We start from the raw sequence: 24,626 nt of genomic DNA, 5'->3' as shown, positions 1-24,626 counted from the left end.
CTGGTATGGATTGACAAATGGTAAAAGAAAAGGAAAAGTCAAACAATAAAAAAGCAATTGGCAAATGGATAAAGATAAGTAACTGGAAAATGGATGAAGAAAAGCAATTTAAAAGGTGCATTTAAAAATGACTTATGAATGTGCTGTTTTATTGCTAAATATAAGTACATTTTAAAACATGAAGTAAATAAACAATGTTTGTCTATTAAATGTGTCTATTTATTTGTACACTTTTAAATTAGTTTATTTATTCACATTTAAATGGGTCTATTTATTTGTCCATTTATAAATTATTTTCAAAGAAATAGATTGATAATTTATTCCTTTAATCTTTTGTAAATGGCACTCCAGGGCTTCCATAGTAATACAGTAAAGAGGAATGTATATTTTATAAAACTGTACCCCCCCAACCCAAACGCCAAACCTAAACTTAACCATCTGTGGAGTAAAACTGTAATTTTAGAGGAAAATATGCAATCTACGAATATCGCTCATCATGGATCTAAACTCGGGTCTCAGATGCTGCTGACGCAACGCAATTCCAGTCACGCCACAAGGGAAGATAAACACACTGGAGCTGATGCAAAAATGTCAGCATAATGTGGCCGATCCTAGGGTACTGGAACTCTCAGAAACAACATGCCGACTTCCTGTGTGATCATGTTGGGTGGATATATGGTTGTTTGGAGATCAAAAAAGTTCTTGATGTTACATCCAGGGTAAAACCTTATTGCTCAGAGGTTGCTCTTTCATCTGTTGGTTGATTGAGTTCTCAGTTAGTTTTTCATTTAAGTATCAACTTTGTCTCAGATGTTTGTCCTAAAATTCCGTAGGAGAAATAAAAATAGGTTTTATTTAAGTTATATGGACAATTGCTGAAAATAGTAAGACTATAGAGCTATAAATTTAATGCGGTTATAGCTTGGATAATTTTTATCTTGGAAGAATATGATGAGAAATAATTGAGTTCATATCTCGATCTCTGAATTTTACCCTAATTAACGTCTTCTGAAATTTTAGAGGAGACACATGTGAGATTACTAGGGTTATTTTTACACAGGAGATAAATCTGAGAAGCAGGAAACTTCAGCAAAATCTCCATTTGTTCTCCATCTAATCGGACTGCTGTCTACAAGGAACATTTGAGATATTAAAGAGATGTCATTTGTGATTTTTCCTCCATATGAGCAATACCACATTGATATTTTTCTCTGTTTTGAAGCTGCAGCCACTAGTAGCTATTCCACTGTCGTCTAGACTAGAGGAATACATTTTCCAAGTGATAAGACTATTAAATTGCAATTCATGATCAAAAGCAACAGACAGCAAACGGCACTAATAAAAATCCTTGTTCCTAGCCCCTGTCCCAACATGGCTAATTTAAAACATGTCTAGGATGTGTGTCGTGTCACTGTTTAGTTTAAGGGTTGTACAGTAACTGATTTATATCTCTTTCTCAACAGCACTGGACAGTGTTTACAGAGGTGACTGAACTCTTTATCCTGGTTCCTGCTCTTCTGGGCCTGAAAGGGAACTTGGAGATGACGCTTGCATCCAGACTGTCCACCGCAGTAAGTTGTATGGTGCAATGCTGAGCAAATGGGATTGAAGCATGATTTAAAGATGGATGATATATGAAAATTCAGTGGTATTACTAGTGGCACCAAATGGAATTGCAAAAAATTCCAAACATTCCCCCATCTTCCATTGGTCGGAAAAAAAGATGATCCCGTCACAAACTCACGGCACTGGTTGGGACAATTTGTCTAAGTCGGGCCACTCAAACAAACTAGTAATGACTAAAAGTGAGTTATGTTGAAAGTGTCAGAGAGCCACAGTGTTTACAGTCTTCAGGAAGTCAACCTATGAATGGCTTACTTATAATTATTGATGTACAGTAAACTGGGACAGGAAACATAAAAAATCATACACATCACCTTTAATCATTTATTTAAGATAAAGAAGTTTAAGTTGTATTCATTTAAAAATTTGGCTTTTTTTACTTCTACTTCTTCATATAATCCTTTATTAAAGTATGGCCTTTTAATAAAATCAAGAAAAACTTGTAAAGGAGGAATAATCAAATAAAAGTCTATGTACAACAACATATTCATTGGTGACTGGGTATGGTATGTTAAAATACAGAACTCAGAATCTTTTGATAATACAGTCTTCATTGAAAAGGTGTATGATGTAACTTCACTGTCGCTTTCATTCTTTTGTCTAGATGGTGATTAATGTTTGCTTTAGCCTTGTCATTGTACAGCTTTGAAAGGTGTGTTTGAGTTTTATATAACCTCAGCTAGAATCACGAAAAATCATTCCTCCTGGTGCCAAAACGGCACTTATACTCTCATTTGAAGGAAAATAGTAGTATAACAGTGATTAGAGTATTTTTGATAACAAGCCTTTAGTTGATTTATACAGTAATTTGATGGCAATTGTACTGTATTTTGTTTATCTATTAGTAGTTATTTATAAGGCAATTGTCACAATTATTGTTGTTCACACTTACAATACCATTGCTCATAACTATTCAATTTCAGTTGTTCTACAGACAAGTGTGGCTTTTCGTGTAGAAGTTTGTTATCATCTTTCTAAGCAATCAGACTTATCATTTTTGCTTAGTGGATGATAAAACGGGCGAAAAAATCCCATAAACTGAAGGAGGGACCACAGCCATTTCTAGGGGCCAAAATATTATATTGGCTTGGGGATGGGCTCTTTTGAAATGGTCCAGCAAACAACCACCCAGAACACTCTAGCAACCACACAGCAACAAGCTAAACACCACTCAGAACAACCTAGGCTACGTCCACATTAATCCAGATAAATTTGAAAACACTGTTTTCGTTTTCAAAATGCTCTCCGTCCACACTGCCATTATCAAAAATTTGCTCGTCCCCACAGAAACGTTGAAAATGCTTGAATCCGCGAAAATTCTCCATTCCATGTGCGGTCTAAAACGTAATTATCCTGGTGTTTCGTCGCCGGACACCAATTTTGAGTAAACTTCCCATCACCTTTGAAGGAATGCAATGTTAAGGCTGTGCAAAGTAACATTTATCTTTAACACCGTTATCAAAGTCGATATCAGGCACAACAACGCCCCAAAAACATGGGCCGCCATCTTGATTGTTTTGGGTTGAATGGATCACATGACTGCATCACACGTCAACAATTACGTCATTGTTTTCCAATGTCTCCATTGTCTCCTGTCCATACTACACTGCAAAGAAGGCGTTTTCCAATTTGGAAAATGCCGGTGAACTGCTATCGCAAATGTTACGCAAAGAGAGAGATGCGAACTTATTGGCTCCTTGAATATACTTGAAAGAACCAACCAGGCAAACCGATTGGCTTGACATGTCACGTGTGAGCGAGCCAGTTGGCTGATGGAATACCATTTGGAAAACCTATCAGGCTGAACTTGGGTCATTTCTTTGTGATATACATTCTTGCAAAAAAATCATTGGTCTTGGATCTGAATATTCCAAAATATTAACAAGTTAATTTCAAAATGATGCCATTGTTTGCCTTGTGCCATTCGACAATCACTGGAAGGTGACTCACTGCCTGTATAAAGTATTCCAGTAAAGTCACTTGTGAGTCAGGGTGTTAGCTCTTCATCCTATTAAATGTTACATCCCGTAAACCCTTCATCACCTTGTCAGCTTGTTTGTGAAAACATTATGGGTCATGTGAGCGTGGATCACATTTCCACAATGCAAAAGCATTGTATCATCTACCACACTCAGTTTTATCTTAGCTCGCGTGTTGACCAAAAACCAGACGAAACGCTACATGGCTCCAGCTACTGTACTATTCCAGGGGTTCCTCCCATGTCTACTGCAGAATTGTGTGGTTTATCTGCCTGCGAATGTGTTGTGTGCGTGATCCCTGCCTTGTTTTGCATAGAATGATCCGCATAGAGCTTATCACTGTGGCCTGGACCCCCACTTATCAGTAAGCCCCAGCCTGTTGACCTGACATCAGCATTAGAAGTAGTTGCAGTCCCAAGCCAGCTCTGTTTTTCCCCTCAAGATGTGTGTGTGAGAGCTACACAAGTCAGGACGCACTGCGGAAGAATCGCAGTGGCCGGAGTGGGGTCACCTCGATGAGCAGCAGGCAGTTGGCACCGACTCAAGAGCTCTTTCCTCCCGGAGCCCTGTGCCTGCACACACACACTCATAAACGCATTCACTTTATTTACACATAGACAACCACCTCCCTGCTTATGGCCTCTCCTGCCTTCGTTTTTTATTTTTTTATTTTTTTTATTTTTTTTTTTTATCCTGTTGCGCAGGATATATGTAACATAGTAGTACTGCTAATTTGCTGTCATTGTAGTTTGAGCCAAAACAGAAATCAGATTGCAGGAAAAAAGAAAGAATGCAACTGTTGTTTTTTTCCTCTTTAAACACAGATTAGACTAGAATGTTTTGTATGCACACTTATTGAGAGCTTATATTGCTCAAATTTAGGTTTAGGGATTTGAACAAACCTCTAAACGTAATTTTTGAACTTTGGGGCATAATAAACCCCATGCTATGCTTTAGACATTAATGATACAGGACCTCAAATCTTGTAGCTTGTTGAGGAGAGTTGTATTACTACATTTTTAAGTGATTGGATTAGTGATTTTTGCTTGGTACATGGCAAAGCAGACGAAAATCCCATAGACATGTATTGAAGGAGGGATCCAAGCCATATCTAGGGACCAGGGGCCAGATTCACAAAAGTCTTCTTAAGAAAAAATTAAAGGAATGTTTTGGGTTCAATTCAATTTAAGCTCAGTTGACAGCAGTCCATAAATGTTAAAATACATATTATTTCATATTATAGCCACAAGACGTTAATATTTTCTGTGTAAACATGATTTTAGTGTGATAAAATCGCTTACTAGCCTTATCTGTGTAAAGTTATTTCTATCAGAAAGACTTGTGATAATTGGAATTAATACGAACGAAAAGATACTTATATCATTTGGCATAAGCCCTGTCCTTCGGCTCTGCACTTGAACCGTCTGATCCTGCTGGAGGCGATGACGGCAGGGGAGCAGAGCTTCCTCCCGCCCAGGACAGGACCTAAACTGGTGGAGATGGGGTGGAATGGGGGGTGAAAACACGGAAGTATGCGAACAATGAGAGGTAGCTGGCAGGCTTATGAAGCGGAGGCTGTATTGTGATGAGATGAGATGCGATCTTCCTGCTAGAACTACAATTACGCTTATATATCCAAAATTGCTACTCCATTGCTGTGACAATGAAAGTCATGTTAGCATGTATAATGTTTACGTCTTGTGGTTATACTTCTGAAAATGTGTGTATTTTAATGTTTATGGTCTGGCCCCATTCACTTCCACTGTCCGGTAAGCTTTTCTACCGGCCAGTGGTGGTTCTAGCTTGTATTGCACCCTGGGCGAAACCCGCTTCAACACACCCCCAAAGTTGTTGACGGGTGTATGTGTGGGTGCATCGCACCGCGCCCTGAAAAATTTCCCGCCCTGGGCAATGGCACTTGTCGCACATGCCTAAATCCGCTACTGCTACCGGCATCCGTTCTCCCGCAAACATGGAGAGAGAAGCATTCGCACTGAGTAAATTACATCAGGAATTATTAAATAACACCTTTGTCAACTGTGCTTTTATATCTAGTACATCTAGTCACCAAAAAGGTTTTGAGTATCCAATGTTAGGCTAAATCCAAAACAAATATGTGATGGAAGGGTTTGCTTCAGATGCTTTTGAATCACTTTCCATCAAAATGTGAGTGGGATATATCATTATAAATATTGTTATCAACCAAAAAATTTAAGTATATTGCATGTAAATGTTCTGCTTGTATCACCCACCCCTACCACATGGTTATTTAATATAATTACCCTTTTTGCTGATTTTCTAGAAATAAAAAAAACTATATCGTGAGATACCATTAACGTGAAATAAAATTACTCATACCATGATATAGAATTTTGGTTATAATGCCCACCCCTACTAGCAACCATTTTGTAGGGCCCTTGTAACCACCCTGATTACCCTAGCAACCACTTAGAAATTTCCTAGCAACCACCCTGAAAAGCAACTTCATAGCAACACGCTAAAATCTACTCAGAAGAGCTTAACAACCGCTTAGCAATGTCCTGCCACATCTCCCACTATACCCTAATATCGTGGCTTCGACTTTTGCAAGAACAAGCACCACTGACATTTTTATCAGAAAATTTAAAAAATAGTTTCTTTTGTCATTCTGAAAATGTGTAATTGATTTTTATTTAAAGCAGTTGAGTGGCAGAGTTCACAGGAAGCTCAGAATTACTACAGTTCTTTTGAAACACTGAAAGGCTACAGAGGTGGACTGAATGTCTAAACAAAACGACTGGGCTGTCAACCTCTGTAAAATGCATTCTACACACGTATTCGGGCTATTTTACTTCCTGTCTCATTTAGGAAAATTACTTGTTCCTCCACACTTGTGTGTAAGGCTGACGTACCAAAAAAATATGCATTTGAGAACTTTTGAGAACTTTGCCTTTGAGAAGCTGAGGCATACATTTTTAGAAATTCTAAATTTATACCTGGAAGTAAGTGGCACTAAATATGCAGACTCAGTCAGTCTTTATTGTCACATTGTGCTTTTATGTGTATTGTTTAAAAACCTAATGTTTAGCTAAGAACACGCCGGCTAACAATGATTTGCTACATGCTATTGCTAGCCAGTTGAGCTGTTCAGCTGTGACGTCAATTTTAGGGTGAACCTGGAAGGTCAGTTCTGCCTTCACATACACCAGGGTAGCTCCTAGGTTTGGCATTCATTATTATGGCTTGTCTTGCAGTGAAGTCGGAAACAAAATATGAAAGTAGCCACACTAAAACATATACACAAGGCAACTGAGATTCGTCCTCCGCCACCCAGTCTGCACCACCATAAGGAAATAGAGAGCATTGAGAATTGGGTATGCCAAAAATGGGGAGCAAAGGGGGAAACAAAAATGTTTTTTACGAAGCTCTTTTTTCTGTCATTCCGTGAATAAGCATAAATGAAAACATCGGCATTACTTTTACACGACCTATATAATTTATTAATGCATGGTATATAGAAAATTATTAATACATTTGCATAAAGCTGGGCGATATGTCCAAAATCTTATATCACAAAATCACTCATTTTAAATCACGATAACGATATACACTACCGTTCAAAAGTTTGGGGTCACTTGCCTGAAATGTTTCTCATGATCTTAAAAATCTTTTGATCTGAAGGCGTATGCTTAAATGTTTGAAATTAGTTTTGTAGACAAAAATATAATTGTGCCAACATATTAATTTATTTAATTACAAAACTAAAACTTTATTTAAAAAAAAAAGTTTTTGAAATGGATGTCTTGGACCGAATAATTAAGAAAAGCAGCCACTAAGTGCCCAACATATAGATGGGAACTCCTTCAATACTGTTTAAAAAGCATCCCAGGGTGATACCTCAAGAAGTTGGTTGAGAAAATGCCAAGAGTACGTTTCTGCAAAATCTAGGCAAAGTGTGGCCACTTTGAAGATGCTAAAATATAGCATAGTTTTGATTTATTTTGGATTTTTTTAGTCACTACATAATTCCCATATTTCCATTTCTATTATTCCATAGTTGTGATGACTTTACTATTATTCTAAAATGTGAAAAAAAAAGTGACCCTAAACTTTTGAACAGAAGTATATATCACAGTATAGTTACTTTTTTAAAAAAAAATCTATAGAAATTGGTTTATAAATTAAATAAATATATTGTAATGTCTATTTTTGAAAAATCCAGTCATTTAATTAAATACTTCATAAATGAAAACTATTTCCTCTTATATTATTTTCTCATAATTTGGATCTTGACAAACATAGTCAAGAAAAAAAGCAATTAGTATTAATCAAAAAGTGGTAATCAACCTTACCACAATGCTAAATTTCACATTTCAGTCTGATGTTGTTGACTGTTATTATTATTATAAAACTTTCCTCAAGAAACTTGACATCTTCTGAAAGCAATGCAACAATGGAAATAATTAATGTATAAAAAAAAATCCTTCCTATCTTTGATAAAATAAAATAAAAAAATAAAAAACACCTCATTAAGCTCTTTTAAGTAATCTCTGTAGACAATATTTGAATATCTGAAAGCAAAGCCGGTTTGTTTTCTAATATCTAACATCATTCAAACTGAATTTTATTAAGGGTGATGAGGTGTAGTTTAAAAAATCCGCGTGACAGATGACCAGTGCCGCATTAATGCACGGGCTTACCTAGGCTTAAGCCCCAGGGCCCGCAGCAGCAGGGGGGCCCCGAACTCCCGGAGGAGTCAAGAAAAAGATAAAGCAGTTTAAGCAAAATTTTTCCATCTGCGTTCTCGGTAAAGATGCTAATATAAACACAGAGAGGGTGCGCAACGGCTAAACCCGTCCGTGTAGCGCATGATCATCGAGTGAATATGTTCTGCTCTAAAATGTATGTTGCAAGCCTGGCACTAAATAAGGACTACAACAGTTGTCTATTTTGTCAAGCACGTACTGTAGCTCAAATGCTCATGGTAGATGTGGTCCTTAATTACCGGCTTATCCAATGTGCGTGCGTTTTGTGCGCATGCCTTTTCATAGTTTGACGTCAAAAGCAGAGAATAACACGATTATTACAAATTTCATTTAAACATGGATTTCTTGCTTTGTCAGATTTTTTCAATAAGCTGATTTTTAGGAGTTATCGGTGTATTGTTGTGCATGTAAACAGGTTCACTGTCTTAAAAATTTACATTCGAGGTATAACTGTGTAATTTGCATTCCTGAACAGAACAATCTTTTCAAGTAATTTTAATTTCTTTATTTTTTTTACTCATAAATCTAAGGCCACATCCACATTAATCCTTTTTTTGTTTGAACACTCAGTTTTCAGTTTCCTGTAACGTCATCATTTTCCAAAGTATGGGGTAATGGAGAGCGTCTCTGAAACGCTGTTTTCGGTGCAGGAAAACGCCATTCTAGTGTGGATGAGAGGCGTAAATATAGCAAAATTAATACGTTTTCAAACAAAAACATATTAGTGTGGATGTGTTCTAAAATGCCATTATAAAAACACATTGGAAATTCCAGAGGGGACCCATGGCTCGAAAATGCTAGTTGTCCTCCGGGTTTTTGGACAACAACCTGAACAGCTCTATTGTAGGTGGAATTTATGATTTCTCATTCTATTTCTTGCCTAAAATTGTATTGTATATACAATACCGTTGTGTGCAAGATGAGTCATCAATATTTTTGGTCCATTTTCCCAGAAGAGAAAGATTTATTTTGTCAACTTTTAGGAGTGCACTTGCATATAGATGACCTCAAAGCTAATATGCATGGACTAAGCTCCATTTTGAATTCATTTTTGATTTAATGTAGTTAGTGGTCTAACAAAAAGATTCTGTTGATTATAGGTAGGTAGTGTCGGGCACAGCTGAGTGGGTCCAGGTCAGGCCAGGCCTCATCCATTGCACAGAGCCCCTCTGTAGGGCTAGAAGCACTCGACATTAGTGTGTGCACTAAGAGGGATGAGATAAGTAGAGAGAGGAGGATGAGATGCATCTGTCCAGTCATCAAACCCTCTTTTGTCTTGTGAACTGACCACTGTATGTTCTAGTACTGGATATTCCGACTGCCAGCAAAATACATAGATATCCACCCCATGGCCTGCAATGTATTTTTCATTGTTTTATGCTCATGGAGAGATTGCTGCTTCATGATGGTCTTCTGTCAGCATTATTCTTTATGATTCGCAAAGCTGATGTGTATAATTTTTTCAATGTTAATATACGTTCTCGTTTCCCATTACATATGGTCATTACATTAGAATAAAAGTACAGAAAAATATGAAAACAATTGTTTTATTCTTTAGAATAACATGCACTGATGAATTGTGAACAGGAAATTTATTAAGAAAGTTAATTGGGTGAATTTTGATTTCATGCTGTCTTCAGGTTGACTTTTTAAAGTCATGTCTGATTGCAGTCATTAAAAAACACTTAAGCCAGAACAGTGCTTTCCTGCTCAGAGGAAAGTGTGCAGTGGTTAAGCTATAATGGGAACATTTGTAAATGGACTTCCTGTGTTCTCTGCCCCCCTCTCACCAGGCTAATATTGGACATATGGATACAGCCAAGGATATGGGGAAAATGATCATGGGAAACCTCGCGCTAATTCAGGTTGGAGACCTTCTAAAAATATCAATCCTCTTTTTGTATTGTATCCTTTTTTAATTGAGTCTCTTATTGTGCAAGCTTTGCCTTTTTCAGATGGCACGGTGGAATGAATTAAAAAATGATGTAATGATCGTGTGATCTTTTTCTTGGAAATGACCCTGAAGCCCAATAATGTTATGTGTGCACTAATGATGAAAGGGAACAAAGTAAACTTGACAGAAACAGAACGGAAAACTTTTATATTAAGGAGGTTTGGGTGATGATTCAAGAAGACAGAGGTGTCTGAGTTCATGGTGACCCTCTTGTTTTCAGGTTCAGGCCACTGTGGTCGGCTTCCTGGCTTCCATCGCCGCAGTCATTTTTGGCTGGATTCCAGAGGGCAATTTTAAGATGGGTCACGCCATCCTGCTGTGCGCTAGCAGCGTGGCCACAGCGTTCATCGCTTCTTTGCTGCTAGGTGAGAGGTTTGGGTATTCTACCTCTGCATCACGATTAACAAAGTAACGTCCACATAGCATGTGCAAACCATTTTCATGTTGCATTTTGGCTGAAGTTAAGTTACGATTTAGGCCACATCCACAATAGTTTTGAAAATGCACTCATTTCGCTACGTTTATGCTAGCGATATGCACAGATAGTCGACATTTGGTTAACCCTTCGAGGTGCCTCTATTTGAATACCAAAACTGCTACCAAAACAGCTATTTGGTTATTCTACACATGCAATAGAGGACTGCAACCCGACCTGAGGCTGATGGGACCAGATAAACTGTCTTGTTTCGGCCCGGGTTTGCACTGGATGGACATCTTTGACCGCTGTGCCTCATCTTTCCTTTTTTTTTTTTTTCAGCATCTTGCACAGGACCTCCGCATTTTTTTGACACCGTGTCAAACTAAAAAGAACGAAATTTTTTCAAATACGTATCTAGAGACACCTGTGTTCTGTTACTGCATACTTTGGAAAATGATGGTGTTAGGCAACTGAAAACAGTGTGTTCAAATGAAAACGGATTAGTCTGCATGTGTCCTTAATGTTTTAAAAATGTTCTAGAAACCATATCTAAAATAAAACAAGTAACCAAGATATGACGTACAGTTTACAGATGTCCAAAGTGCATGCATAAAAGACCAAACTGCAACTTTAAGAACAGGTATATTTTAATGGCAATACATCTCAATTTTTTGCAACCAAAAGAAAATATTGTGAAAATATCTTCCTGGTATATTGTATGTAAAGTAGCCTCAAAATATCTATATGATTTTTATTTAAATAACGAAAACCAAATCAGTAGTTATACTGTTAACCTTACCCCAAACCTAACCCTAACCCCTAAACCTACCCGTACCTCAACCTCAGTAGCAGCAAGTGTGAATCTTGTGGGAATTTTGCAGAACAACATGTAGTTACACAATAAATACATTTTATTCTATGTGTTTTAATGTTAGTATATAGTAGCTAATATAAAGTGGGACACAATTTGTTTTAATTTTTTTAGACCAAAATAAAATGTTGTGAAAATGTTGTGAAAGTACCTTCCTGGTATGTTATATTTAGGTAGCCCCAAAATGTCAATGCAATAATGTATTTTTACTATGAAAACAACACTGCACTGCAACGTCACTGAAACTTTGTTTAGGTAAAAAAAAAAAAACAACATTTTAAAAGGGGCATACAAGGCACTTTTAACGAATGTGCAAAACATTATATAAGTACAGTTTTACAGTCCTACCTGAAAATATATGAAAACTTTGCAAGGAACGTGCACACCGTGTTATAACAATGTTTTAGCAACATTATGTCCTTTCCTCTTCCACCCAGGTCTTATCATGATTGGGGTTATCATTGCATCCAGGAAGGTTGGCATCAACCCAGACAACGTGGCTACCCCCATCGCTGCCAGCCTGGGTGACCTGATCACCCTGGCCCTGTTGGCTGGCATTAGTACGGGCCTGTATAAAGAACTTGGTGAGTGGATGTTTCAAATCTTTGGCTCAGCTGTTCAGATACATGAGAACATTCAGATATCTACTGTCAATCCATTTTATGGAAGCGCTAGGGAAGGAATCTGGCTTAGTCATTAAATATCTATGCCGATACACCAAAGGTTGTAGTTTAAAACCTTGTAATGGGTGATCTGTGAACTATTTATTTGGTGCCCTTGAGAAAGTGTGGATCATTGACTGTTTTTGGGGCTAAGCAATGAAGGTTCATAGGCATCTATTGTCTCTGCTGGTTTTCTTATAATTCTGCATCCACTCCCATGGGAGTCTATGGCAGCCTATAGAAATGTATGGTAAAAAGTTGTGAAATTTGGCACATTGATAGGGGTGTGTCTGAATATATGTTTTGCAAATTTGAAGTTTTTCTCTAAAACTCTGTAGCGCCACCAGCAGTTCAAATTTCACAAACATTTTAGCATGTAACTTATGAACTTATCTAAGTGACCTAGAAACATAATTATTTTATCCTTGGGCCATGTTGAGTTCAATGAAGATTCCAAATGAAGATGCCAGAAAGTGAGTAATATACTGATGGTACAGAAGTTTATGAGATGCTGTGTAAACCAAAACTTAAAACCAATATTAACCATTTTAATACTTGGAAAATAAAGTCAAAATAGAGCATGCTTTAACTTTAATATCTTTTTTTTGTGGATGGGAATCCACTATTGTGCTGACTTGCCTACTAAATAAGTATTTTTACTGTAATGTAACCTTAGGGACTAAGCTCCTTCATGTCACCTTCAGTATCGAAAAACTTGCCTTGCAGAGTAACAACGACAGTCATCAGGGATGTAATGGCATCTCAAAACTTGCTAAGTGGTTTAAAAATATACAGAGGTTTTAAAAAATAGACTTTTTTCACTAAGGCCATAACAATACTTAAGTTTAATAATTTCTGCATCTTAAATTATCATAGATATCATTCAAATTAATGACATTATTTGTTAACCATATGTCAAATCAAATAAATTTCAGAAACTTTCCTGGCTCAAAATTGTGATAATTTTAATTCTAGGCCAATACCGGTTATAAGCGAACTTGCAAATGTTCTAATTAAAGCGGTACCTAGCATCGGATGGATATTTGTGTATGCAGCTGAATAGTGGGGGATTTGGGACCATTCCACCAAGTTTGGGGTCTCTACAATTTACAGTCTCTGACACCAGACAATTTAGGGATGAAAAAGCATAATATTAAAATCAGTACAAATACAGTAGGGTTTCAGGTCTTTTGTTGTTTGGACCCCTAATGATACATTCCAAAGCTGTACAGAGGTACATTTCTGAAATCCAAAAACTAGATATACTGTAGGTATTGCACTAAATGAAGAGCCAAATTTGTCACATATTCTAATAATAGTGTATTTTTGGACTCTCAAAAATCGAGAGTTTGACATTATTGTTTTTATGTGAATAAATAATGGCTAATTTCTAGTTTCAACGTATTTGTACTTCAGACCTTTGTTTTGTTAAACAAGAAAAACTAGCTTCATACCATGTGATCCACATTTAGTTTTGGACAATTGAAAACTGGTCAAATTTAACAATATTCGGATGGAGCCACATTGATAGCCCCATATCTCTGGGATTTAAATATATAGGGCCATAAAAATGAAGATTCGGAAAGGAAAGTTTGTTTTGAACTAGAATCTAAAAGGATATTAAGATTTCTGTAATACTTCTGGAGTTACAGGCTCTCCAACTTTGGAAAAACAGCACAAAAAGGTGCATTTTCCAATATTTTGACTCAAACCATTGGCATATAATGTAACAAGGTTTGCTCAAGTCATCTCATTTTGGTAATAGACCTACCCCTCTCTGTGTAAATATAAAATAGTGGTGACTGCCACCTTTCTAAGGTCTTTTCTAACCTGTATTTTTGCTCCAAAAATTTTTGTCATTTTGACCCACCCCTACAAAATAATGGATAACTCAGTAGATATTAATCAATAGCATTTAATATTCAGGCTTTCATAATCATTTATGTTTATCTTTATCACTAGTAAATTCATTTAATTTATAAAAGACAAAACTTTGAGCCGGGGAAATACCTTATGCCGTAGGCCTATGTGAATGTGTATTGACACAACCATAATATTTTGTGACTACAGCGGCTTCTGCCTAGATTTCCTACCTAGATTAACTGCATTAAACCCAGTTGAAGACTATTAACTATCACAATCACTGTAGACAATCAAACTGCCCATAACCTGTTTTAACCCACCAAGCCACAACCTTATTACTCATTCTAAAACTTACGTTCACCCACCTAGCTTTTTACTGTGGTACTTTTCCTGTTTCTTAGTTAGAAACCCTAAACTCTTCCCCATGGTTATAACAGTTTTATTTACCTAAAAGTCCCTGGAAAAGAAAAAATTTCAAATCTAGGACAGCATGTAGGAGTGTGTCAACGTTTGACTCAAACATAAAGTATCATACATTTTCTGAAACTCTTTCAAAGCTGGCCTTTTACATACAATGGAATCCAAATATCTGAGTTAACATAGTGTCACAAATTTGCATGTTTGATAAAAGATATGGAAATAGTGCTGAATCTTAAATATTTCTTATTCATTTTACTTCAATACTTTCTTTGTTTAATATTTTTCAAAATGCTAAACTTTCTGTTTATTTCCAGGTTTAAATACAATTTTGAGTCCCAGATTTTCAGTGTGGTCTCAGACTTTTAGACCCTACTGTACATGCACCTGTTCTCCAAGACAATTGTTGTACCATATGCGCTAATACACTGCAAAAAAAATGAATTTCAAGACAAGTATTTTTGTCTTGTTTTCTTGTAACATTATCTAAACATTCTTAAAACGTGATTTATTTACTTGTCAAGCAAAATGGCATAAGATATTATGTCTTGTTTTAAGAGAAATCTGACAAAATTAAATTAACTTTAGACTTAAAATAAATAAAAATCTGCCAATGAGGTAAGAAAAATAAACTTGTTTTCCCTTTGAATTAAGTTTATTTTTCTTACCCCATTGGCAAACTGTTTTTTCTTGATTTAAGCATTTTTCTTACTAGATTCGGTAAGACTTCTCTCAAAACTAGACTTAAATTCTTAAATGAAATTTGCTTGTCAAGTAAATAAATCACGTTTTAAGAATGTTTAGATCATTTTACTGGAAAACAAGACAAAAATACTTGTATAAAAATACTTTTTTTTTTTTTTTTTGCAGCATAGTGCTCATACTATTTGGTTCTCACTAAATATTCTCTGAATCCCACATAAAACTTATAAACACATAAGGTCCCTGTGGTGTTTGGTCTGAGTTTGTCATTGCGTCGTTCACCTTTTTGTTCCATTGTGGGTCAGCGTGTGTTTTTTGCTTACTCTTAAATCTCATAAGTAATACGTGGAGTCAGATTACCAAGAATCATCATGCTGAGTCACGTTATGGCGTAATGGAGCTTGTTGGGGCATGTTGGAGCTTGTGGACTCCACCTGCGTTTCTTTGGTATTCTGATGCTGTCTTCCATCGTAGGGCACTTGTACAGTATATTTTTGGATCCATTAAGCCAAACACACTACATGACTGAAAGTCGGCATCCTATTTATTCACACTTAAAGACTCATAGTCCCTTGTTTTCTGTCACGTTAGTGTGCACACTACACAGCTGATCGCAGACTGGGTTCATTAATTGCAAGACCTTTCCTTCCCGACTGAAGCAATGAAATCCGATAACACAAACTCACGCACATACCATCAAAAGAGAGTTTATTCGTAATAACATATTATCAACATGAAGGGCTTGCAGCTGTCTTTCTACACTTTAGTGATAGAGATGTCAAAAGTTGGCTAGGGATGTCAGAAGTATTTTATTTCTTTTTCAAAAGTATTAAATTAAATGTATTTCTTTATTTTTTATTACTTTATTTTTTTATTTATTTTTTATTTTTTTACAAATAGAAAATCATTTTATGGCTTGAATATTTGATTCACACATGTGGTTGGCCCTGAAATGTCCGTTTCTTCTGATTGGTCAACCCATGACATCGTCTGTTTATCCTCAATGCCATGTGATAGAATAAAAGTTCCGACAGCAAATGTTAATTACCACGAAAATTTATTTCAACTTGTACCTTGTTTTATTATATATAAAAAAGCAAAAAATATGGGTTACAGTGAGGCACTTACAATGGGAGTGAATGGGGCCAATCCGTAAACGTTGAAATACTCACTATTTCAAAAGTATTACCAAAAGACGTAATCAATATGTATGTTAACATGATTTTAGTGTGGTAACCAACCTATTCTTTGTAAAGTTTTATCCAGTTTTACAGCTTTGTTGCCATGACAACTTAACGCCATAAACCCTAAAACTCTAAAGCACAAGGTATACTTCGATTTTGATGCGAACGGTCAGCATCTGCGTACAGTCAAATGCGAGCCTGTCTAAGTATACTCCATTTGACGGTGCGCGCATACACAGGCGTTTGGCGCATGCGCGCTACAACTGTTGTTGTTTTTACCCTCGTCTCTTGTTATTTACCAGTGATTACATCTTCGTCTAGTGTTTCTTCGTGACAATAACGGCTCAAATGTGAGTATTGCCACCTTGTGGATCCACTAATTCATGCAAATAATTCCAGGCGCATGCACATTCTGCGAGTTCAAAGATGCGCCATTAAAAATATCGGGCTGCGTACGTTCAGTGCTCACACACTCTGCTGATGACGAGATTTGCATCACGTGTCCTGTACACTCATCGTTCGCGTTTTACCGAAGTATACTTTGGGCTAAAACAACTGTAAATACACTTATTTAAAAAAATTTACAGCTCAAATAATTTACAGGTTTTAACAGAAGATAAAATTTAAGTGATTTTATAAAATTATAAGCTTTACATTTCTGCCTTTAAACCCTCCAAACCCCCCCCCCCCCCCCATTCACTTCCATTGTTCTGTAAGTGCCTCACTGTCATTTCGATTTGTGCGATTTTTATTTTTTTATTTTTTTAAAGAGTCGAAATTATTTTTTGTGGTAATCAACTTTATGCCACAAATGCTGTCGATTGAGCTTAACTTTTATTGAACCTGGAATATTCCATTATACATTACATAAACATTTAACTTTTTTAATTAAAAAGTGTGTTAAATAGCATATAACAATAGGCATTTTGCTGTGGTTTTGAAATTGGTATCAGCAATCAGGAATTTCACTGGTATTCATGTCGACTATTTATATTTCGGCACCGTGACAACCCTAATAATGCCGCATTGGGTAGTAGTCTGCTCCGAAGTCTGCACCACTGGGCTTTGCTAAAGGCTGTTTTTTTCGGAAACATGAAATGACACGGGACACATTCGAAAGCAAATGCCACAAGTCCGCAAGCTCAAATCTTTTAATGTGATATGGCTTGTAAAGAGACAGTCTCAGATACTTGAAAAAGATATGTTGTCTTTGATTATACATTGCAATGAAAGTTCATAGGAACGCATCTATTGTTGGTTTCGAGTTTTTGTGGTGAAACTAGTGAGTTAGCACATGGAAACGTTTACGGGAAAGAGTAATTGCATGTTTGTGTTCTTGATCATGTCTTATCAAGTTTCACATGTCCAAATGCTTTGGATGTAAACATTTGCGATTACCAGAAGTGAAAATAGTCAGTGACCCCAGCTTTCATATTGCCCAATTCCACCAGAATGTGGGTGCAAAATGACACCCAAAATAATGTTGAGAAATGTTCAATCTTAACCAAAATTGGTTTTGTAACTGTCTGAAATGGCATTGAATTCAGTTTAGCTGTATCATGAATTAAGTCAGTCGTAACAATTGCATCTCAAGAATGTTGAAATGTATAGAATAAACATAGCTGGATCAGGCTAAATGAAATCTTATTCAATTAAGCAGACTTTTGACTGCTTTCCTGACAGAATTCAACGATTATGCCAGCCCAATGGTGTTTGCCTTCTTCGTTGCCCTGACGCCCATCTGGGTACTAATTGCCCGGCGGATACCTTCCACCAGGGAAGTGCTCTATTCGGGTTGGGAGCCTGTCATTATTGCCATGGCAATCAGCAGGTAAGACAAACCCCATATCCTCTTTTTCAATGATGAATGGATTATTGAGTTGTGGTTGACAGCAATCTGTCAATCATCAGCACATTTTTTAATCAACATAACTGTGATGTCTTTGTGTTGTTTAAAGTAGAACATTTGTATCACTGTAATATGTATCTTCTATGTGCTCTTGAAATAGTGTTGGAGGCCTCATTCTGGATAAGACGGTATCCAACCCCAACTTTGCTGGAATGGCAGTATTCACTCCCGTAATCAATGGTGAGTTTACTTATGACATTGCATCACATGATTCAATGTTTCCATTGGTTGTTTAAACTAGCCCACAATAGGGCTGGCCAACATATCAAAATATTCAGTAACACTTAACAATAAGAATGTATTCATTAACATAATTTTACTACATTAGATAACATTAACTAACAGTTTCAGGATTCTTCCTCATGGCTTGCCAGAGCCTTAAGAGAAAGATGTTTTATAGCGTATCAGATTTAAATTTTAGTAGCAAAAATCTAGTTGCTAAGTTAATAGTGTCTCAGATTTAAACTTTAGTCGTAAAAATGCAGCTAGAATTGCTAATAACTCTAGCTGCATTTTTACAACTAAAGTTTAAATCTGAGATGCAAAAATGGTGTTAGTGTTGCTAGGTTAATAGTGTCTCAGATTTAAACTTTAGAAGCAAAAATGGTGTTGCTAAGTTAACTGTGTCTAAGACTTAAACTTTAGTCATAAAAATGCAGCTAGCGTTGCTAAGTTTTAGTGTCTCTGATTTAAACTTTAGTTGAAAAAAATGGCATTAGAGTTGCTAAGTTAATAGCATCTCTGATATAAACATTAGTAGCAAAAATGCCATTAGAGATGCTTTGCTTGGTTAATAGCAACCTATATTTAAACTTGAGAAGAAAAAATAGCATTGCTAAATTCAATTTATTTTCCGAAAATTCAAAATGTCCATTTCAGTGAATCAATTCAAAACACTTGATTCAACTATTCTTTTGTGTCAGTACCCCATAATGTCACAAAGTTCTTGTGTGGCATTTTTACATGCTTTTAAATAATTTTGTAAACAAATAAATGTATGTTAATATTGCTGTTTAAATAATTATTCTAATTTTGGTTGTTTTTAACTCAATTTTTACTGTCTCTTACTTTCATTAAACATTTTGAATCTACTTGCCAACAATGACTGTTTGGCTGAAATGATGGTTCCTCTGATTGAAAAATTAAAAATCACCCTTTTAAGACATTTCAGAACAATACATAAATATTGAGATATTTGAGACTGGAAAAGTATATAGATATTCATTTTTAGCAATATAGCCAAGCCCTAGCCCACACTTTGATACCAGAGTCACTAGGCCAGTTTTGACCCTGATGATCATTGTGTACTATTGTTTGTTTTGCCCTGCTTCAGGTGTGGGTGGGAATTTGGTGGCGGTACAAGCCAGTCGAATCTCCACCTACCTGCACATGAATGCACTGCCCATAGCAGAGCCAAACCCAGCTCCACAAAAATGTCCCACACCCTGGAGCACGTTCTTCGGGTCAGGTGAGTGACAGGAAATAGCGCTCAGAGTAAACACACCTTGAACACACCTATGCACTTTTATTGGCAAAGACGATAGTAAATATTGACAGTGGTGTATTTGCCTGTATTGTGTCTCTGTGACTTTGATCATAGTTCTAGAACAATACTCTGACGCACCTGAATGACATATTCATTTTATCTCTAATCAGGTGTCAACTCACGCTCTGCGAGAGTGCTATTCCTATTGGTCGCTCCTGGTCACATGGTCTTCCTGTACACCATTAATTCTATGCAGGGGCAGGGTGGGCACACCACTCTCACCTATGTCTTCATTGCATTTTACCTGGCCGCAGCTCTGCTTCAGGTATAGCTGAGTATCTATCTTGTTACAGCTCAATAATGTTTGTGACCTAATAAAATGAAAATGTGTATTTTACATAGAAATGAACAGGTCATATTTCACCCCAAAATCAAATGGGAAAAATAAGAAATTATATTTTGCATAAAGAAAGATTTGTTGCATTGAGGCATTATTTTCATGACAGTTAAGTGCTATCAAACCCAAATTCTCATTACCTTATTGCAAAAAAAAACAAAACAATCTTAGTACTGTGATGCGAAAAAATCAGATTCTCATTACTGTAATACAGTAATGAAAAGAATTCTGTCGGGACCCAGTGTACAGTGGTCTGACTTTAGCTAGCGCTGGTTCTGTTCCCTACCAACACAGCAGTTCAAGCTTGAGGTGCTTCATGTTGTTGCAAGTGTAAGTCAGCATGGGGCAGTGAGTACAACTCCAGCTGTACAGTCAACACGCAACTATACAAACAACAAAATGACAGCTGATCAAAAATGGCTAAACAGAGCAGAGTGCAGTGGTTTTGAGATGTGTTTATTAAAGTTTCAACTAATTATAACTTGACACAGTGTCCTACAAAATGCAGCGTTTATGGCTTGAGACGCTGAAAACCAGTGAAACGCAACGCAACCACTGTGAGACGCACCTAAAGTATCCGTCTGACAGAACGTAAGAATGCATGCAGTGAGAACATCTCTCAAGTCTACCTTGGACAGAGTGACGAATTCAGTATTGAAATGGATTGATGTTACCTGTAGGCCAATGATAGGCTTATGTTCAGTATATGAAAATAAACAAAACACTGCCTTCTAAAGCCACTTTTTGTATTGCCTAATCAATGCTTTACTTGTTTGCCACAATAATGTAATGTATTTTAATTATCATTATATTTATCATATATATATTATATTCATGAATATTTAGATAATAATTTAATTATTTAAAAAATTATTTAATCATTATATATTGAATTATTTTTATTTAAGGGCCTTTCTTTGCAAATATTGATGTTTAAAGAATTAATTTAATGAATTAATCTGCAAATGTAATTCATTTGATTAAAAATTTTAATTGATTGACAGTCCAATATAATATTAAATAAAGTGTTTTTGGTATATTAATTTTATATTAAAAATTATATTAATAATCATTATACCACGGGTCTGTTGAATGCTTGATTCTGTTGACGGACGTTCTAAGGTGTGCAATTATTTTTCAAGTAAACGCACGGCTATGAAGTAGTTCCAGGTTTTGACATATCAATTTGCCAAATGATTTCAGTTATTTCAAAGAGTCGTACAGGCGACCAAAACAAAATAACCAAATAAAACAAAGACATTGGTTAAGTACATTGGATAAGAATGACAAACAATGTCTATAATATCCTAAATTTATTTCAATTTCGATTGAAAAGCGTCCTTAGGCTCCCTGTCTCTCTCTCTCTCTCTCTTTCGCTCTCGTATCACCCACCCACACACACACACCGTACATGCTACCACAGCAATATAACCATATAAACAAAGACACTGGTTAAAGTAAATCAGTTCAGAATGTCAAACAATGTCTATAATATCCTACATCTATTTCAGTTTCGGTTGAAAAGCTCCCTCATCTCCCCCGAACTTACACACACTCACACACATACATATGCATGCGCATGCACACACACACACACACACATTAAGACTCGTTTCTCAACCAACAAATAGAGCTGCACCCCACGCAACTTGATCAATACAACAGTTTCTATTATCCGAAATAACTTTTAATATGTGAAACTTTTTATGTTTTTTAATGTATTTCGCCCTAATCAGCCTCACATAGCTATAATGGAAAGCACCACGCTACCCCTCCCTCCTCTTTCGCTCTCGCGCACACACACACGCACACACACTATCTTGTTGCTCCAGTGCCGAAAAGCAGCACATCCTCTGTTGATAGTTCTAACATGACATTTTCTAACTAGAAACGAAGGCTTGAGCTGTATCAGAGCTAGATACACTTGATCAATACAACAGTTTCTATATTATCTGAAATATTTTTGGGAAAAACCCTCGCGCTCCCCCTCTCTTAAGCTCTCACACACACAAGTGGACGCACATACATATACGCATTACACACACACTTACTCGAGAGTGAGAAATAGAGCCGTCATGTCACTCACCGGCATCTCAGTAGGGTTAAAAACAGTTGTTATGGTTTACATGGGAAATATGGTGACACTCGCTGCTGCTGAGAAGTGCTTAAACTTACATCTTGGCGATTTTTAAGCGATGTTACTTCTGACGAGAGCTGCAACAAATAAAGGTAATCCCACAGGTGATCTCTCTCAGTTTCTGAGCTTCTCTCTTTTGATACCTCAAAAACAAACTCACACACAAACTCTCACACACACGCACAGACGCACAAAATTGTTACTCCAGTAAGTGCTCCAGTAAAGCAGTGCAAGCTTGAATCCTCCACTGCTAGTTCTAAAGTGACTGAATTTTCATACTAGCAACATAGGCTTGAGTTGTATCAGAGCAAGACGCTGAATCCGTGGTGGAAGAAAGTAGTTCCACTCACAAGAGCATTTTAGGGACGAAAACCAGAAAATGTCTTGAGATAAAACCCTGAACAATGTATTAATGTGTGGTAACCATGGTATGAGTGGAATAATTTACTCCGGCCCATTGAATTATTGAAAAATAATTCAGCGCGTTGTGACCGCATTACCACCTCAATGGTCCGTCATCAATTATTCCTTACATAATTAATAATTGTTATAATATACAGTATATACACATAATATATACTTACAATTGTACTTCACAAATGTACTTTAATATATCATTATCAAAAACATATATATATATACACACACACAGTTGTGCTCAAAAGTTTGCATACCCTTGGAGAATTGGTAATATATGTACCATTTTTAGAAAACATGAGTGAGACAAAACACATTTCTTTTATTTCTTATGGGATTCATATTCAACTGTAGGTTATAACAGAATGGCACAATCATAAAACAAAACATGGTAACAAAGAAAAAAATTAAATGACCCCTGTTCAAAAGTCTGTATACCCTTAGTTCTTAATACTGTGTATTGCCCCCTTTAGCATCAATGACAGTGTGCAGTCTTTTGTAATAGTTGTCCAAATTCTCCCAAATTCTTGCAGGTGGTATAGCTGCCCATTTGTCTTGGCAAAATGCCTCCAGGTCATGCAAAGTCTTTGGTCATCTTGCATGAACCACACGTTTGAGATCTCCCCAGAGTGGCTCGATGATATTAAGGTCAGGAGACTGTGATGGCCACTCCAGAACCTTCACCTTTTTCTGCTGTAACCACTGGAGGGTCAACTTGGCCTTGTGCTTAGGGTCATCGTCATGCTGGAAAGTCCAAGAGCATCCCATGCGCAGCTTTCCTGCAGAAGAATGCAAATTGTCTGCCAGTATTTTCTGATAACATGCTGCATTCATCTTGCTATCAATTTTCACAAGATTCCCCATGCCTTTAGAGCTCACACACCCCCAAAACCATGCTTCACAGTGGGGATGGTATTCTTTTCACTATAGGCCTTGTTGACCCCTCTCCAAACATAGCGCTCATGGTTGTGACCATAAAGCTCTATTTTGGTCTCGTCACTCCAAATTACAGTGTGCCAGAAGCTGTGAGGCATGTCAAGGTGTTGTCGGGCATATTGTAACCAAGCTTTTTTGTGGCATTGGCGCAGTAAAGGCTTCTTTCTGGCAACTCGACCATGCAGCTCATTTTTGTTCAAGTATCGTCGTATTGTACTCCTTGAAACAACCACACCCTCTTTTTCCAGAGCAGCCTGTATTTCTCCTGAGGTTACCTATGGGTTTTTCTTTGTATCCTGAACAATTCTTCTGGCAGTTGTGGCTGAAATCTTTCTTGGTCTACCTGACCTTGGCTTGGTATCAAGAGATCCCCGAATTTTCCACTTCTTAATAAGTGATTGAACAGTACTGACTGGCATTTTCAAGGCTTTGGATATATTTTTATATCCTTTTCCATCTTTATAAAGTTCCATTACCTTGTTACGCAGGTCTTTTGACAGTTCTTTTCTGCTCCCCATGGCTCAGTATCTAGCCTGCTCAGTGCATCCACGTGAGAGCTAACAAACTCATTTACTATTTATACACAGACACTAATTGCAATTTAAAAAGCCACAGGTGTGGGAAATGAACCTTTAATTGCCATTTAAACCTGTGTGTGTCACTTTGTTTGTCTGTAACAAGGCCAAACATTAAAAGGTATGTAAACTTTTGATCAGGGCCATTTGGGTGATTTCTGTTATCATTATGATTTAAAAAGGAGCCAAACAACTATGTGATAATAAATGGCTTCATATGATCACTATCCTTAAATAAAAGACAGTTATTTTGCATGATCAGTCATATTTTCAAAATCAATGCCAAAATTTCACAATTTCTGCCAGGGTATGCAAACTTTTGAGCACAACTGTATATATATAAAATTATGT

The 24,626-nt window shown here is 36.7% G+C and overlaps 1 protein-coding gene across 1 annotated transcript in view; it reads left to right on the top strand.

The window, feature by feature from the left end:
• LOC127427878 (solute carrier family 41 member 1-like) overlaps window positions 1-24,626 on the top strand; it is a 46,667-nt gene that overhangs the window by 13,601 nt on the left and 8,440 nt on the right. Inside the window, exons 3-10 of the mRNA XM_051675767.1 lie at window positions 1,464-1,571; window positions 10,141-10,212; window positions 10,522-10,666; window positions 12,028-12,174; window positions 18,102-18,249; window positions 18,428-18,507; window positions 19,661-19,795; window positions 19,984-20,138. Of these exons, the coding sequence (XP_051531727.1) occupies window positions 1,464-1,571; window positions 10,141-10,212; window positions 10,522-10,666; window positions 12,028-12,174; window positions 18,102-18,249; window positions 18,428-18,507; window positions 19,661-19,795; window positions 19,984-20,138 (990 nt within the window). The remainder of the gene's footprint in view (window positions 1-1,463; window positions 1,572-10,140; window positions 10,213-10,521; window positions 10,667-12,027; window positions 12,175-18,101; window positions 18,250-18,427; window positions 18,508-19,660; window positions 19,796-19,983; window positions 20,139-24,626) is intronic.

Source organism: Myxocyprinus asiaticus, chromosome 37 (genome assembly GCF_019703515.2).
Source record: "Myxocyprinus asiaticus isolate MX2 ecotype Aquarium Trade chromosome 37, UBuf_Myxa_2, whole genome shotgun sequence".
NCBI classification, from domain to species: domain Eukaryota; kingdom Metazoa; phylum Chordata; class Actinopteri; order Cypriniformes; family Catostomidae; genus Myxocyprinus; species Myxocyprinus asiaticus.
Note: the sequence above shows the minus strand (reverse complement) of the source record. Positions and strands in the feature narration are given on the sequence as shown.